The sequence below is a fragment of the Hippichthys cyanospilos genome, chromosome 8, assembly GCF_059441005.1.
Source record: "Hippichthys cyanospilos isolate Australia breed blue-spotted pipefish chromosome 8, RoL_Hcya_1.0, whole genome shotgun sequence".
Lineage (NCBI taxonomy): Eukaryota > Metazoa > Chordata > Actinopteri > Syngnathiformes > Syngnathidae > Hippichthys > Hippichthys cyanospilos.
In genome coordinates, this window is record NC_142376.1 from 15,376,336 (window position 1) to 15,395,720 (window position 19,385).

The window sequence follows — 19,385 nt, forward strand, 5'->3', positions numbered from 1 at the left end:
AGCATACTGACAGAATACATTTGGGCATAAAAGTCTAAATGTGCTCAGTTTTGATATATGTATAAATGTGTTAGTTTAACAATATGTTTGTTTAATGGGGGTGTTTTTTTTAGCTCCGCTCATTTTGCTAAATAAGGTAATCAAAATATTAGTAAAGGCTGCCACTATGATCCATATACATACTATATGTGGTTGTCAACAACAGCAACATATTCACTTACCTAAGGCAGTGGATTTTTTAATGCAGTGCACAAGAGCACTACTAAACGTAAGTTTCGTATTCCGTAATTAGACATGCTCCTCCGGCTGAGAGTTAAAGTTGTACTTTGGCCTGAGAGACTGGTATTGTGTCACATTTCCCTAATCTCTAAAATTACAGATACTGCACTGTACATGCATTCATACATACTTACCATTTTCTGTCTGCTGTTTTAATCCTGTGAAAAAAGGCGTTCTCTGAGGGACCTCAGCTCGCCTACACATTTTGTCTCTGTTGAGCCTGGTGAGGCCTGGAGGGTCCAAGTGCCGCTGGGCCTGATGAAACATGGGAAACGAAAGTAGCACGACTGAGGCTTTGGTAAGAGACATGCAAAAGATACAATTACAGTCATGCTTTTAGCATTACCAATGCTAAAACTAATAATAACGATGCCGATACTAATACTAATATCGGTAGACAAACACTACTTTGACTATTGCTACTTCTACTACTGCTAGTACTGCTGTTACTACTGTTACTACTATACTACTATACTACTACTTTAATATACTGTGTACACAGAGAACCAATTCACTCCTGTGACTACTACTACGATGAATACTACTATTCTTAATAGTTCCAATAGTACTACTACTTCTATTACTCTAATATTACCACTATTATTATACTAGAAACAACTACTACAGGACTAATTTTAATACAGTACTACTAATAATCAGATGTGGGCATTGTACGCATCCCCAACCAAACAAAACCAACCATACAAAAAAAAAAAACAAACCTGGAGACTTTTTTTTAAAACTCATTTTTTTTATGTTAATAAAACAACATTTATGTGATAAAATACATATACACTATAAGTAAAAACAACGGTTTTGCTGAGTTTGAATCTTACTGTCTAATTTGGATTTCCTGTCTAAGAGTCAATCAGACAAAGATTGTCTCTTGCAATGTGCCCATTGGTTACTGGAATAACTAACTCTTTGCCAGTGGAAAGGTATCCCAGAATGCTTTGCTCAACTATGTGCTAGTGATTTATTCATTCAAAACATATTTAAAACGCCAAACCAATGAACCACCTCCTGAAGCAGTCACTTGATCCAGCCGGCCATCGTGGCTTCACACGTCATGATTTCTAAGTCTTTACCCATGAAGCGAACGTCGGTACAAGCTTCGTTGACACACCCCTGCTATTAATCGACTTAAGCCTTAACACAATATAAGGTAAAAAGAATTTAAGTTACATAATACTTGATAGTACAAAGTTGTGAACTGAAGCCAACTAATTCAAGTTATAAAAGTTAAAACTAGCTTGCTAATTAAAGTATTATCCACATTATAGACTATATAATACATCGACTGAGAAAATACTACGATGTGCAAACCTGTTTTCAAGGCAAACAAAAGTTGCCTGCTTTGACGAATGTCAAAGATGTATCATTTTGATTACCGGTAATTTTTTCGTTTACAAAATAATTACATCAATATTTCTTCATAATGATAATGGCTTGAGTTTCTACAATTCAGGAATTACTACTAAAACTAATAAGGTACTAATTTTAACACAGCAAATGCTGCTAATACAAATATTGCTACTACTACCACAGTATTTAAATATATCCACATTTCAAATACACATGAAAAACGGTAATACTGTATGTAATTGCAAAAATAGCAGTTTTGTTCACTCTGAAATTCTAAGTAGACTTTACAGGGAGAGTTTTTCATGAAAACTTTGCTAATTTAGTAAAAACAAAATGTCACTCAATGAACAAAATTAAAACCTTCAACGGCCATCTACTGTGCCTACATGAAGGTTCGTGAATTTGCTCCTCTCCGTTTGAGTAACTTTTTATCTTGAAATAAACTTGTAAAATGTACTCCAAACTCTCCTTGCAAAAATTACTTTGAATTTCTGCGTGAACAAAATTTCACTAGATTTTTCAAGTAAATATCACTTACCGTTATCAAGTCTTAAAGGTTTTCTTTTACCCTTTTTACCCTTTGTTGATGTGGAACATCAACATCATGAATTTGTGTTATTTTTACAAGACTAAGTCATTTTTTGTGCACCTGTATTTGTGTTTCGTTTGACTGTGAAGGATGTATAGTTGAAGCAATAGAAACACACTCGCATGTGACTCTCAAGCCCCTCTCTTGGAATTCTGGATTATACTGATGAGATTAAATGGGCCTCTTAAATAGGCGAGGACAAGAGACAGTTATATTTTACATTGTGTGGTAAGGAATATATTGGCTATTTTATTTGTACAAATAATGTCAGCACCCAAAATTCTTGAACCATCAAAATTGTAATTTCAGCCAGAAGAGGGCGCTCCTGAACATGTTGTCCTGTTTCCACCCCAAGAAAATCGCACCGAACCTGTACAGGTACTGATTAAAAGTGTGGATGTTTGTTTTGTGTTGAGTGAAGAAACTTATTTTGCTTGTACAAATACACATTTCCGATTAAGCACTCAAAAATATCTGCAGAATAAAAGTCTAAGTAAAATGATCATATCAGACATTAGTCCATATTTCTCTTTTTAGGAATACCACAATATTTTTATAATAGCAAATTACTGTATAGTGTAGTAGTGTAGTACATTTTGTATTTGCAGGTAGGTTTCTGGGAACCTGAGCACACAACTAATTATAACACAGCAGCAAAAACGGTAATAATAGAAAAACGACCATAAACATGATGCTCAAAAAATAGAAGGTAGTGCAACATACGATCTTTATTATGCTATACGTTGAGATAGAAACACAAGATGCACCCTCATGATTTGTCTTGGATTTGTATTAAGTCAGTCCTTTTTTTAGTTAGTTTATTTGTTGATTTGCAATTGTTTACTTTCCTATCGGTGTAACATTTTGAAAAGTTATTCTATATTCGTGTACTTGGTTGCTGTATTGCTGCTTGTGAAGCCTCGGAGTTTCGGGGTTATCCTCACAGCCAAACGACCCCAAAAACACGGAGAGAGGTTCTTTTGTGTCTGTGTTCCAATAGCGTCTTGCATTGTAACCTGATCCTCTCCGGTGTGTGTGTGTGTGTGTGTGTGGGGGGGGGGGGGGGGGGGGGGGCATAGTCCTGCCCTTTGGCCCAATTCCCAGGAATCACCTGCAGGACCATTGTCACACAGACAGCCGGTGCATCCAGCTGGAAAACATACAAACCACAGGGAGGGGAGGAAGGGAAGCTGAGGAGGGTGGGGCACATTGAGGAAGAGGTGGGAGTAGGACCAGCGCTAAGATGGAAGAGGGAGGAGAATTCCTGGCCCTTCCCTGTTGCCCGTCAGTGATTCAGCAGCAGTGTTTGTACTTCTTACACACACGCGCCAGCACAGTTAAGAGCCTGAGAAGGCACACGGAAATTTAGAAGGGAGGCGGCAGAAAGGAGGAGAAGGAGGGGCTGGCATAACGACTAGGAGAGCGGCTGCATGTGTTGCAGCATGTTTGTGTGTTCCAAAACAGCACACGGGCTCTCGGAGGGGGAGGCGTGCGTACAGTGACTACAGTGGAGGGACAGAAAGGAAACCTTGTTGAATCTCCTTAAACATATCGAGTAAGTACATGGTGAAACGTTTTACTGTAATATTTCCTACTTTCACAGTTCTGTTAGTGTCTTGTGTGCAATTGAAGGCCTGCTTTACATCACATATGTAAACACATGACCAGTGACAAATTGGATAGATTCACTTTTGTTAAAGCAAGTGTACTCTGTGTGTTTGTGATAGACTGAAATTAGTGCTATTCGTTCTATTAGTGTTATTCGAGCTTTAATGGTTTCATGCAATAGATATCCATTCAAATAAAGGGCTGTTTGTGTAGCAGTAACCTTGCCTGTACCTCTCATAGTGCTGAGTGGACAGTTGCCACTGTGACATTAGCTCTACTGGAAGGCAGATGAGAGTTTGAGTAGCTTCAGACACATGCACTTACCGGACATGTCATTGGGCACACCTGCACCTGAGCCATATTTAACAATAGGCCTTTACAAATTCTAGATGTTCAGTTTTTAATGGCATTGCCAGAAAATGTCACTTTGTTCATTAGTGGGGTTTTAGTTTGTTCTAATGTCGACCTGCTGGTTTGCTGAAATTCAGCTGCTTGACAATATTACAAGCATCTAATTATCAATTAGTGCCACTAATCATTAAATGATTTAATGCACCATGTAAGTCAGGGGGAGTAATCATCACCATGTAATTCTAAAAGATCAATGCATTATTATTATTATAGGAGATGCATCAATTTTACAGCAACCAATCAAACTTTGTAACTTGTCCATTTGAGCGATAGATTGTCATAATAATGTCACCATGTTAGGTGAGAAGTTAGGTAGTTTGCTTCACAGGTTTGAGGTTTCAACTCTCAACTCAGGCCTCCCTGAGTCAGTGTTTTTGTGGGTAATTTACCTTCCCACATTTCCAAAACATGAATGTTAAGATCTTTGAAAACGTTTAACCTTTTTTTCTCTATGTCCTGCATTATTGGCTTGTAACAAGTCCAAGGTGAATCACGCTTTATGTCCAGGGGCTCATGATTAGGACAAGTGCTGTTGAAAATCGATGGAAGAATGAAAATACATCAAAATCTAGATGCTTCACATGTAGTTTTGCATTCACGTTAGACATTGACTTGGCACAAACAAAACTAATTGTGGTCACAATACAGGTGACACCAGTCACCTCACCACACTTTGGACTCCACCTTAACTGAACTGCATAGTTAGCCTCATTACCTCACCACACAATATGACAATGTGATGGAGACCTTGTTTTCAACTGAAAAAGAAAAACAGTAATGACATAGTATAATGTGCAGGAGCTCGCAGATGAGTTTAACTTTTATAGTTTTTCCCCTAGTAGTGTAAATGTAACTCATTACGCTCATTAAACATCCAGTGAAAGGATGGTTTAAGCCTAAAACCACTCCAAATCATTTAATCTGTTTTTCATTGTAAACCTTTAAAACCAAGATAAAAAATCTTTTTTTTTTTGTATTTTAATCCCTACATAATGTAGCATCACAGCATAGTGATGTTGCATTGTTTATGCTGTTGGCAAAAACAGTCAGTGCATTTCACAATATGAATATTAATATTCAAATTCACGTTCACTTGCCTAGGTTAGGCACAGATGTTTCAAAAATTGATGGTTTTGGAAAGGCTAACGTTAGCAGCTAGCTACATCATGTAGACTATTATTAATAGAAATGGGACAGTGAAAATTAATTAATTGCTGAGAAGGTTTCTAAATGCTGGTGAATCCACTGTGGAAAGCGGCAGCATATCTCCTAACGAATCTTCCAACCTCTTGATGTCAAAGTGTAATCCAGAGAGAGCGGAATCCTCTGCATGTTTTCTTTTTTCTAACTTTACATTATTACGGGACCGCTCTAATTGGTTTGTCAAGTTGCTGGTCCTATTTAGTGAAATGGACAGCTTTTTTGTTGTCGCACACAAAGTGCACTTAAGGATTATATTCTTCTTATAAATTCGTCTTTATCTCTGAAGAACTGAAAGTAAAGGGCGTATGTCCATCTTGTGTACATACAGTATTGTCCATAATCAACCTGCTGTATTCATCTCAGCAGTAGCAGAACAGCAAGTAAACATTTTACCCCAGACTTTTCTCCTCTGATCTCGCCGTGTTTTGGGCGAATTTTGGGAGGGGATACTACTTTCAATCTCTCATTTGTAACGAGTAGAAAAGTTCTATTTTTTTGTGTGTAATTCATTAGACTATCGTCTTACAGCAAAAAGTACTGCATTACTCCCTACACTGCTACTTATAATGCACAAACTTCTGAAATGACAAATTTGCTCAAAGTACCTGCCACAATGATATTGTTATAAGTTAATTCAATTATGTGACGACACTGATCATGTTCATGATTTCTCACAATAACCAAGAAACAGCTGTAAATGTGAACAGTAAATATGTAAATATGGAATGTAAATGTAATATACATAGAAATGTAAAATTCCAATAAAATCACAAAGTTCAAGGCCTGTAGGATACTTAGTGTATGTACTCCTTGGGGGTTACCTGGTCCCGTGGGAGCTGCGTAGGTGACCCTTGGTATACTTATTATAGCTAGGTTTTTTTCAGACATTAGCAAATGACTGCCATCCAGCAGCACATATTGTACTTTAAAATAACATAATGGAGTGTGCCTGAAAGCCTCTGTTTACGTCACACATTACTAAGTATTGTGCTTTAAAGCTGCAGGTGTCATTTAGACAGCTGCTGGTAATTTAAAAAGACACCCTACCCATTTCCATTTAAAATCAAATCTAGTCCAGTCAAGGATTTCACTCACCCATCTGGTTTTCCCTCACTGCCTTTTGTAACTCCTACTCCTCCCAAAACAATAAATGTACTACTCTGAGATGTGTAGTTCCCTTGATGGAGAATAAAACCCACCTGCTGCAATTATGTCATTTTCATTAAAGTAATGTGCTTGTCTGCAGGTGTCTGAATGCCTTGTTTATTTTAATAGAGGCGTGGCGCTATGGTATACATTTTCTTTTTTTGTGTTTTTAAGCAAACTGGGAAGGTCTAGTGGAGTATCAGTTATCAGTAAATATTAGTTGCACATCCCTGCAGGCTCTACACGCAAACCTTAAACCTTTATGATGTTGTCTAACATGGGTGGAGTTTTTTTACTCATGTTTGTTTGCAGCAGAGCTTTCTGTAAGACGCACACATCATACAGATTCGGCACTGTTCATATGTCAACATATTGTTCCATGTAGAACTATGCAATGCCTTTTCCTGAAACATAGTTTGAAATATTTTTTTTAAAACAATACTTATTTAGACTTAAACATACTTATTTAAAAGCAGAACATCTTTGTCATTGTGTCAGAGACTTAAAGTGGTCAAAACAATTGATGCGCTCACTCCGACATTTGTGAATACTGAACCATGAAAAAACCCACTGAAAATACTGTATTATATAGAGTATGCGGGCTACTAAAATGACCACGTCTATATGATCTATCTGCTTACTGATACTTAATCTTTTATTTAAAAATATACTTTAAATTATTTATATGTACAATAAACAGTTTATTGCTAAACCAGCATAAGTAAATTAACCCATATACTGTATATATACAGTATACTGTATGTGTGGAGGCATGCAGCAGGCCTACTCTGTGTCTGGCTGCCCCATATGTCAGTCAAGTGACAAATTTCACAATGGATGATAAGCAGACGTCTATTTTTTTTTCTCGTTCACTGCTTTTCACAGGAAGCTATTGTATATCAATAGCATAAAACTGGGAGTGTGACAAGGATTGGGCTGGTGGCGTGAGCGACCAACACTCCCTTCTCAGTTTACTTGGTAGTTCACAATGTACTTAATGGGTGACTGTGATGTACATAGAGAGCCTGTAAGTGTACTGTATTTCTTCATTAGTGTGTTCTTCTCTCCTACAGAGTGAAGCCCAGAAGGACACTGGTGTGCTCTTGACAGAGGCATCCACCAGTCAGCAGAGTTTGGTGTCCCAGCCAGTGCTCCTCGATGTCCCAATCATCACCGGTGTGGAGGAGAGCAGAGATACAGCAGATGCCCCTGAAGACAAAGAAGAATTGGAGTTTCCTCATGACCTGCTGCCCAATCTAGATTTCAGCAGCGACTTTAACATCTGGGAGTCCTCATTAGGGTGAGTCCAAGATGGAAAATACATAATGCAGGTTACACAATCAAGCTCTCATTTCGACTATAGATGTTTGCTATTAGGAAGAAAAAAAACATCCTTGCTGAACACTCACAAACACATAACACCTTTGAGCCTATTCTCTCATTTTGAATGACATCATCACCTAATCGTGTGAACACAATTTTACCTGTAATAGGAGCACAGCGCATTATGTGCCTTTTAGACTAATCACTGCAGCTCTCATACAGTATGTGTCAAAATAACTAATTGTGACATTAACAGTGCATTGTAAAGGTATATTTTTCTATACTTTTAGTTTGTGGTGCAAGTGGTCATAAAAGTAGTCACTTGTTGGTGCATTACATAAATGCAGTTAAAGTTGACCTGTGGGTTTAGGACAGCAGTTCTGCACCACATATGAACTAATTCTAGCTAGGTTTTTATTTGTTTTCTTTTCTGTATGCACTGTTTGTGTATGCGCACGTACATGTTTTGGGGTTGTGTTGACAGGCTTGAGACTAGCGCAAGAGAAAGGGCACATGAGCAGGTGAACCCCCTGCTGGCTGGCTTGCAACATCACATGGAAGTCAGTCCTCTGGTACTTGTAGATAGCAGGTACTCGACTTGGAATGATGAATGATATCATCAGAAAGCATGGAGTGATCCAAAAAGCTAGCATAATGTTATGTTTGGGTATGATCGATATCGTTGCTGTGTTTGTCCCATTTAAAGCAAGCTTGAGCAATGCTTGGGTGAACTTTTATTATTAATCAGAGATTTCATACTAATTGAGTATAGTGTTTTTTATGGACTAACTTGAATACACTGTAACCCACCTTTTGGGGGGGGGGGGGGGGGGGGTGACGTTTTAGCTGTTTAGTTTGTGCTGCTCCCTCTAATAAGGAGAGTACAGGGTGTACTGTCTTTGCAAGAACATAGTTGTTACAGAGCAAAATCAGTCATGTCTTATAGATAAAAATATGCATCCCGTCACTGTAATTATGACAGACTATTTTGTAATATTAGATCAGTGTTTCTCTTTTACCACATGGTGCCGTGCATGAGCAATTACATTTCACATGGCAAAAGCAAAGCCTGTTTTCCGGGATCAGGCGCACACCCTCAAGGGGGCCCAGCCCACCTTTTGAGAAGGACTGTATTAGATCAATGTTTTGGCCATTTTACTGATTACACCACAGTTCACCTGCACACATTTAATAATCTCAAATACAAGAGCCGCATTGGCTGATGAAAACACGTTTTAGCAGTTTCAGAAACAGCTCTCAGTACATTGGCAAAACATCAATGACAGATCAACGGACAGTCTGCCAGTACTGCCAAATTGTCCACCTCAGATTTTTTTTGTATCAAACAGTAAAATAAAAAAAGACTGTTTCACCAGGATCATACGAATTACATTATTTGTACATGTAGCAATTCTTAGTTAGCACACTAGATAAAATCAGCCAATTTTGGGCCACACAAAGATGAACAATCAGTCACACTCACAAACACACCCAAGGCTGAACAAATAGTGAGGGATATTGTGGAAATATGTAGAGTAAAATAGTTGCACATCGTAGTTTAGTAGCCATACTACTTGATTATAATAATAATGATAATAATAATAATAATAATAATAATGATAATAATAATAATAATAATAATAATAATAATAATAATAATAATAATAATAATTAATAGAACAGAGTTTATCATGTCACTGACTCACAGGCAGAAAATTTTTGACACAACCTTATTCAGTAATGATGGCCAATCATTTTTCTTTACTTTCTTTACTTAGCTGATTGATTCTTCCCATCATAAGAATTTTAACAGTTGCCCATCATATGAACTTGAACAGATGTCCAATAGGGTTATTGGCTTTGACTTTGACAACTGAAGGTTCCAATCCCATTGATAAAGGATGACACTCCACTAATGAGCCCTGACATGACACACCGATGAAGTGAAAACCTTTTTAGGTGACTCCCTCTCAAAAATCACAATGATTGTGCAAAGCCATCTATTTTGAAGAAACTAGTAGAAAGCGTGTTTTCTGTCATTTCACGTTTTTGTCAACTCCAAAGCTTGTTGATTTGTTTTCTTCTTCTCAGACATTTTATTTAAGTTGTCTTTTGACATGTTTCAGTTGAAAACTTTTGCGTTCTGCAGTGTCTCTGAGGTTGTGCAGAGAGACTCTGAAGAAGGTGTAGGACTTCTGCCAGGTAGATAACTCCCCCAAAATCTTACCCATATGAAAGACCCAAGGAGTTTAGTAATAAACATTGTTGAAAAATTGAATATATTGTCAATATTGTCAATCAAAAAAGAGAAGTACAGTATTATCTTATCGTACGAGCACTTGACACATTTATTTTTATATCGTGTGGGTGTACCTAATGTTGTTTAAAATATAATGTTGTGTAATTCAGGGTGGTCATGACAGAAATATATTTGGTGTTATTCATGACTTATTAATGGAGCTCTTGAATCAGAGAGGTTCAGGTCATCCCACAGCATTGTGTAGTATGGTTCAGGTGTTCTGTTGCATTACTAAACTTGATGTCTTATTTTGCTTGGCCCATGGTTTAATAACTGATTGATTTGTGCACTCTGCAAATTTGATCCTGTGATTATGTAACATTTAAATGCAGACTTTAACAATTAGTTAAATTGCTGTAGTCACTATACTGTCTATATAAACATATATATATATATATATATATATATATATATATATATATATATATATATATATATATATATATATATATATATATATATATATATATATATATATATATATATATATATATAAAACATTTAAGCGATGTTATTAAATAACACCCAACTGCTGGTTTAAGATCGACATTTCAGACATCATCAGACTAAAGTTACATTGCACTTGCACATGTGTGAGTGCAGTGCTTGAGCATGAGCCTTGTCAACTGCAAATGGTGTTGTGTGGCATCATGGAATGAACAGCTGTTTGTCTGCAATTCCCCACTCTGAACTTTGTCATCCTACCCTCATCTCAGGCCTCAAGGCATTGCCCCACTCCTCGTAGATGCCCCAACGTCACCTCAGCCCATTGCCATACCTCATCCAGCTGGCCAACACTTGACCGCTCCGTCATGTGTGCTTCTTGACCAGGAGCTGCAGGCAGCTTTTCAAGAATGTGAGGAACAAATGGCCTCATTGAGTGGATCTCATATCAAAGCACCCATATGCACCAAGGATGAAAAAGTTGATGAAGAGGACAGGAAAACTGGACAGGCAATTGTTAAGACTTGTGATGACTCATCATCACTGCCTCAAGTTTCAGACCGGTCTGGACATGGTAACAATGAGCTTATAAACAAAAGTACACATGGAGAGAGTGAGACAGCGATTGAGCAGATGGATCCAGTTGTGTTTAGTTTCAGGGACTACATTCTTGGAATCGAAAACCCCGAGCCAGAGGAAGCCACCAAAGAGAATCGGCAGAATCAGAAAGGTCCCAATGTACATTCAAAAGAGTCAGCAGAGGCATTCGAGCAAATGGCTGAAAATTCTGTACTGAATGAAGCACATGATCATCCTCACACAGTAATTGGAGATAATAGTCCACAGGATTGTAATAGGGACAATCAAAGGAAATGCATCTACCTAAATGAAGAGCCTGTCAAGTGCAAAAGTGGAAGTCAACTTCCTATATGCTCTATAAGTCCAAGTCACTTTGACATGAATTGTTCGGGTGAAGATGAGTCTCAAAGTCCTTATTTTGAGAATAAAGATGTGGGGGAATGGCAGGAAAAGCAAGAAGGAGCAATTAGTCATGCTGAGGATGACACACAAATGATTTCTGCAAGCAATGAACAGGGTAAGTGTGCACATAACAAAAGAATGAAAAAGAGAGACAAAAGGAAACTCAAGAGAAAGAAAAGGGCAGATATCAACAAAGAGACTGAAGTGGAAGATAGAATGGCAGAACAAGTAGAAAAGGGATTCAAGGCTTTGCCACTTATCAATACAGGGAGTCACTGTCACTTAGAGCCAATTGCATTTTCAATGTCAGATAGTGAGACTATGATGTGTGGCGCTCAGCCTAATGATGTTTTTTGTCGCAAGGGAACGCCAAGCCCCTCCCCATCATCTTTTCATAGCCAGCAGGATTTTATTGACTTAGCCTGTTCTGCATTCAGTCTTGTTCCTTCACATGCTAATCAGTCTGCTAACATAAATGTAATGAATCCTCAGTGTGGCAAAAATAACAACACTGAAACCATCTCACAGAGCACACAAGATACAAGAGCAAGTCTCATCAATAAGCAGAAGATAACACATTCTCAATGTCCTGCTGATGTTCCTGTCAAGGTTTCAGAAACGCAAACACATGAAGATATTGTTAGCACTGAAGCACAGATAAATGAACTGAAGAACTCATTTTCCAGCATCCCAGTTCGTGTGGGAGATAGTTGTATGGAGATGGTCATTGAAGACGCTTTAGTGGAGGCTGCTGCGTTGCCACTAACAACACCCACGATGCGAGAAGTGATAAAAAGTGAGGGAGAAAGCGTGAGCTGTGATTCATTGGAGGGAGTAGCTATTAAAGCTATTGCAGGCATCGGGAAGGGAGAAGCAAAAAGACACCCGAAGGAAGAGGAAGAGAAGAATAGACTCCCGGATAGTAGCATCCAGCTCTCATCTGCCTGTGGCTCACTTAGTTTCCCAAACGAACACAGACGGGCTATTACTGAAGAAAGCTGTGACAGCAAAATGCCACACACTTCAGATGAGAGTTGCTCCAAAGGACAGAGGGAGACCGACAGAGCAGAGGCAGCGAGTTCTCCAGCAGAAGAGGGCGACAGGGAAAGCAAGCCACTCTGGTATGAAGGCAATTTAAATAATTTTCCCCATGGGATATTTGCTAGTGCTGATAATCTGAATGATAGTACTGCAGGACTAGAGGGAGTAGGAGCTGCTGAGTGCAGTTCATACAGCCTTCCGGAGGGGGCTGCTCGAGGGGTATCGGAAGCTGAGAAAAATCCATGTCCGCCCACTGATGTTGCAGAGTCATGTGTGAAGTCACTGAGCAGCGGTGAGGCGATTATTACCGTCACAGACAGCCTGTGCACTAAGGAGGAGCTCACTGCAGCATTTTCACCTTTGCCACCAAACAGCGAACAAAGCAACACAAAAAGTGGAGCCAGCACCCAGCTCAATTTGACTTCTGAGGAGCCACCATGTCCAGGAACCACTTGTGAAGCGTCGGCTGTCACAGAGATCTCATTTACTTCCATCAGCAACAATCAACAGGTTGAACCTGAAAGAGGCACACCCAAATCAACGGATGCTAAGAGAGAAACCAAGATTGAAGACTCGCCTCAGAACCCAGCCAGTAGTGTGGGTAAGTCTACACGTGACAAAATTGGAGGCAGCAACAGAGTTCGCTTTGTGGACAGTGTGAAAGAAGACTGTGGTGTCGCGATAGAGGTGAAAAACATGTCCACGCCGGCTGTGGGTTGTGCTTCATTGCCTCCGTTGACGGTACATGAGAGTTTGTACCATCCTGTTGTTGAAGCCAGCTATATTTACCCAGACTTTCTCTGCTTGAGTAAGCCAGGAACCAGCAGTGACCTATCTTTTACCAAGGATGAAGTCGCTTTTCAAAGTGCCACACCAATGTCAGAGAATACTGTTCATTTGGATGCACATGATAAGACCAAAAATGCTGAGAGTGATCCATCAGGTGACAGAATAACACCAACTGAGAAAAATATTGGTGTTACACAACATTGTAACTGTCCTGAAGAAACCATAATTCCCACTATTGCTGCTGAAGAACCAGCACAAAGTACTGAAGAGTCTATGGAACTCACCAAGAATGAAGTAAATGCAGAAATAAAGGAGCCATCAGAACAAAGTGATCAGACAAAAAAAAGCATTGAAAAAGAGAATTCTACCGATGAACCAAATGAAAGGACATATGAGATGTTAACAGAGAAGCAAAAAGACGTGCTAGAAAAGGACAATGCAGCTTTATGTGGAACATCAAATGAAGCTAAGACACTCGAGATCAAACAGGACTGCAACGAATCAAGCAAACCCGATAACCCGGATGAGATACAAAGTGATTTGCCTGTGGCTGAACAAAAAGAAAATTCCATTTCTAAAACTGGGGAATTGACCACCACGGTCTCTTCTCAGACAAAAGAAAAAGATCTCAGTTTCCAGCCTTCCGATAAGTTTGACCAACTGCCCAATAACGGAGTAGGTAGCACAGAGCCGAGTAAATCTAGTAAAGACCCCAAATCTGAGACTCCTGTTGACCTAAAAAGGGATGGGGCTGTAGGTTCAGAGGCAATATCCACTGAGCAGTCAATTTCTGTTGGTGAGCAATATACCAGTAGTTCTCTGTCAGTGTTGCAACCTCAAGGCCTTTTGTCAAATGAACTGGAGGAAGTTGACAAACTTGAAGGCACTTTTTCTGAAGGGATTCTCAATGATAATGCAGAGTGTGACAGTACCAAGACACATATGTCTTTAGTAGATATTGGGGAACATGGAGAAGCTAACGATGGAGGAGCAAAAACGATGATACCAGAGGATAGAAAGGATACAGAGTTTGTCACCTCTTTCCCACCTGATGACAAATTGACACCTTCACAAAGAGAAAATCAACCTTCTGAGTGTGTACTGGGAAATGATGACTCTAATAATATGACTCAGGCAACACCCGAGTTCAGAAATGACATCTGCCCACTCAACTCTAACACGCCCGACGGAACGTGTGACACCGAACTGTGTGATTTCAAAGAGAAACGGAATTTGGATGAAACAACTTTTGTGTCACTTGATGGCAAAACTGAGCAGCTCAGTAATCTAAAGGAAACAGAAAAAAGTGGCAAGCTGCATTTAAACATTGTGACAGCACAACAGAATGAAATGTCAGATAAGAATATGCAAGAGGGAAATGGAGACCTGGCACAATCACATAAAGACGACATCCAAACAGCTGAACCAAATATGGTTAACAATTCGGAAGCAGAGCAAAGTGAACTTTGTGTTGTTTTCAGCCAGCACCAAACTTTGGCAGAAACAATGGAGCACAAGGACAACAGGGACACATCAACAGATTTGATTTCAAATCCTGAACTGGCTCAGCAACAGGAGGAACCGCAGCAAGATTTGGTATCCAAATGTTCCACAGATGGATTGCCAGGTGGATGTTTGGAGGCGTTTGATGAGGGAGGAAGGACTAACAGCCAAGTCAAATCAATTCAAGCGTCGTCTTCTGGGCTGACGGAGGTAATAGGTGAAGACAGTGGATCTTTTGAGAAATCAGAAACTCAGAATGAATTGTTAAGAGAAGAATCCAGTATCACTGAACAAGTGGTAGGTGTAGAGAAAGTTGAATGGATGGAATCAGAAATAATTCCAGGAGTTGACAGAGTCGTTGCTCCGCTTGTATTCGATTTATATACTAATAGTAGAAACTCATCCGGACAAAATGTTGAGGAGGGCTCAGAAACCGATTTGATATGTGACACTGAAATTCTCAATAGTTTGAGTAGTAAAGATAAGAGAGAAAGCGGCCAATCAGATTCATTTGGAGAGCTGCGAGGAAATCTTTTGGCCGTTAAAAGCAACACTGTTTCGACTGAGCCCTTACCACCTTCGGGAGTGTGTGCTTTGGGAAAGGAAAACACACATAGTGACTTGTATGAGCCAGATACTATTCCAAGTGAAAACAAGGATTCTCAGATACAAAGAAAGATCATCAGTACTGTTGACATGGATCACAGTGGTGCTCGAGCTATGAAAACTAAAAGCAGTAAAAGTGAGAAGTATAAAATCCCGGACACGTTTAGTGAGTCTCTTGAGTCACAATGCGCCAATAAAGGCTCAGCCATACAAAATGGCTCAGTAACATTAACTCCCATAAAAGGACCTCATGTAGAGAAGGCTGCATGGGGAAACAATGCAGCTTTAGATGTAGAAAATGCGGATTTTTCAACGACGGGAACTTGTGAGGTTAAAGGTGTAGGCAATAAAGCAGCAAAAAATCATGGAGCTCAAGATGAAGATCCATCATCTGCTGACATTTCAAACCAGGCTTTTCTCCATGATGGTAGCTTCAGTCTTTTGAAGACAAAAGAAAATGAGACTGACAAAAATAGCAATTTACAACCCAACGTTGCCGCAGACACACCCAAAGTTTCCTCCAAGAACCAAGATGATGAGACAATGACCTCTCAGAAAGTGGTCTCCCAAATGGAGGAACTTCCCAACGACGTCTCCTTGCTAACTTCACACACTGAGGATGTGGCAAATCCTCCCGCCTGCAACTCTGAATTTGAACACGTGTCTGTAGACACAGCGGCGTCGCATGTGTCTGCTGAACGCACGACCCCAGAATCAGATACAAACTGGATAACAGCTCTCAGAGAAGCTGCGTCCAATGCTCAGACTGAACAGGAATTTCCAAGGTAAACAAAATACCATGAACAGAGTTTGAAACATGTTCCTAAGTTTATATTTTACATGGAAAGAAAGGGAATGAATGGGGTGGGCTAAATTTGAGCTGCTTCTGTAATATTCAAGCTCCATGCATATAATAATCATAATAATCACCATATCTTTAAAACTATTTTGCCTCTTGCTGTCGACTGCAAATGACATCACGTACTCAGGGCCCACGAGGCGACTAATCACAGCTCATCATTTGAATGTCACATGACCAAATTATGAAAACAGGTGAGCCATGATTGGTTGCTGCCTGAACCGAATACATGAAGGCAAAGTTCAGTCGACAGCAAGAAGAAAAATGTGTTTTTAAAGGTATTAATTGTACAATAATTTAGTTGCTAGTCTATCCGAAAGACAGGCGTTTGCATATTTTGATCAGTATTCTAGCAGCTTTTTCAAGAATATACCAGACACAAAACGATTTATATTTAATGTAATCAAATGTGTTTAGAATCATTCAAAACTTGAAATCTGTTTTGCAGGTTTGTCTATCTTCACTTGTAATATAGCCATACGCAGTGTCACGATGTTATAAACACTTGTGTTGAGTGTTGTTGAAAAGAACATGCTTACAATGAATATGGATGAGGAGGTAAGCACACAGCTGCACTTTGTGTTGACCGAAGCTGAGGTCAGATGTTAGGGCCTAATGGAAGTAATGCAGCCCTTTATATCGAAAGGATGACATCAGCTGCGACATCTCTTCACAACAAGAATGGGGCTTTTTACCCCTCTTCCACACAACACGCACAATCTGACAGAATGGAACACATACACATTTAAAGCAGTAGTTCAAACACAAACAGACACCTCAGGCAAGCATACATTTGTCTTTTGTCAGCCATTCCTCATGCATGTGTAAATCTAAACGGTTCTCCCAATCCCCTTCTCATCTTTTCAGACCCCTCCCATCTTTGGAGACTCCTCAACAAGAGTTCCTGACTCCTTCTGAGGAGGGAGCTGCTCCTCCTGGGCCGCAGCAGGCACTTCAGGAGCAAACAGAAAACACGACTCTTTATCCACTACTGGATATTGCAGAACAGCCAGAAAAAGTCCACAAGCAGGCACAGGAAGATGCAGAAATTATCGAAAAAGAAGTGGAGTGTATAGCAGAGTATCCAATAAAGAGTACATCAATATCGGCGCAACAACCGGAGCTTACAGAACCAGAAAAAATCACAGGAGAGTTTGTGGAACTCAACGAGAGGAAAACAGAGAACGACTCGTCAGACGAAAGCCAGAAAATAACAGCGCACATCGAACCAGAGAAGCCAAACAGTGAACATCCAGGAGAGGAAACAGACAACCCAAGCGAGGAAAATAAACAAAGAGTCTGTGATCCTGCTTGTGTGCTTCAAAGAAGCGGGTAAGTGTCTATGTAAGTTAATAACTTTCATGCTTAATACTGTGGAGGGGGGCAGTTCCTCAGTACTGATTGACAGGCCGGACTGTCTGTCAAAATTATGTGACTGACTGAGGGACGGACCAACGATTGCAATTTTAGCCTTGAAAAATGGCCGGCCGACGACTGACGGACCAGTAAAAAATGTCAAATGCCCACCCCTTGTAAAACTGCAATTGTATAATTTGTTCTTCTGACAGCAGTTACTTTTTCTAAATGAGCACAATCAGTTTGAGATGACATAACCTCTTTCACCCATGGTAAAAGAAATTGAACGGCTGCTCATATGTCGATGGCTCATACGTCATTGTTAGCCCTTGTAAGTGAAAATAAACAGTAGGGTCATGCCTCCCACTCATGCCTTTACATGTCGGAAAATGAATGGAAAGTCACATGTTTTGTAATCCATGTGCTGCCCGTGTGAAATTGGCTTATCTTCGGGTCGCTGAGTATTGGGGATGAGGATGACATACGATGAATTAAAATCATCATCAACATGACTTTATTATCACTAGCTCTTAAAAGTGACTCTCTTAGCATCACAGCTGCAGGCCCAGCAGTCGTGTAACATTCCAGAACAGCACTTTTGGCTTGTCACTCAGAGCACACATACTGTCCATTTTGCTAGCTGCATAAATATTGGGTCTGCGCAAATTAGATTGACAGTTTGCAACAGAATCAAATGTGTGCTATCGCCATCAGGTGAACATGAATGGAGCCGTATTGTAAAAGTCCTCAAATGGCTCAGTGGTTCTGTGTTAGGTTATCTGCTCAACGAGAGATTTCTTTTTCTTTTGTTTGCAACCGAGTCAGAGTCCAAGTCGCCTGCAGATACTGAGTACCAAACTGAAAATTTGGCAGTGTGTTTAGAATGGAGGAAAAACAGTGCATCCATTTATTTGTGTGTGTGTTTGTGTGTGTGTGTGTGTGTGTGTGTGTGTGTGTGTGTGTTTGGGGGGGGGGGCATTGCGTAATACAAAATGTATACATATTTTCTTTCTTTTGCATGTCTGTGTGCCCTGTGTTATTTTAATATATAGAAAAACCCAATCTTTTCTTCCAGATTTCAATCAGCTGAGAATAATATGATCGGGCCCTATTTCCAATTGCATGATCGGGATCGGAACATCCATAACTGTGATCATAGATGCGCGGATTAATTGATTATGAATTATTTTCTATTAATCAAATTAATCAAGAATGATTTTGTTAATCCATTAATTTTTTCGAGCAGTGGTTCTCAGTCTTTTTTTTTCAGTAATGTCCCGCTGTGTATAAATATATTAATCAGCCAAGTACCCCCTAACCGAGTGCAAAGTATTTTTGGACGAGAAAAAAAAACAAGAAGAAAAGAAAGTAATATACTATTTGTATCTGATTTACTAAACATACAAACAATTTGTCAATATATTGCTCCATGTTTCAATAAATTTGCTCTTGATTTTGCAAGAAAAATGTGCTTTTCCTGTCACGGCATTAAAAAGCATTACATTTGATTTTCTGATAACTGCAGAAAACCTGTTAAAATCTCACATAGCCCTTGAAATGACTTGACGTAACCCCAGGGTAAC

General features: G+C 39.5%; 1 protein-coding gene across 1 annotated transcript in view; it reads left to right on the plus strand.

Moving 5' to 3' along the window:
- tacc2 (transforming, acidic coiled-coil containing protein 2) overlaps positions 1–19,385 on the plus strand; it is a 54,305-nt gene that overhangs the window by 4,349 nt on the left and 30,571 nt on the right. Inside the window, exons 2-6 of the mRNA XM_088422000.1 lie at positions 2,543–2,611; positions 7,675–7,901; positions 8,409–8,513; positions 10,940–16,372; positions 17,314–17,778. Of these exons, the coding sequence (XP_088278126.1) occupies positions 2,543–2,611; positions 7,675–7,901; positions 8,409–8,513; positions 10,940–16,372; positions 17,314–17,778 (6,299 nt within the window). The remainder of the gene's footprint in view (positions 1–2,542; positions 2,612–7,674; positions 7,902–8,408; positions 8,514–10,939; positions 16,373–17,313; positions 17,779–19,385) is intronic.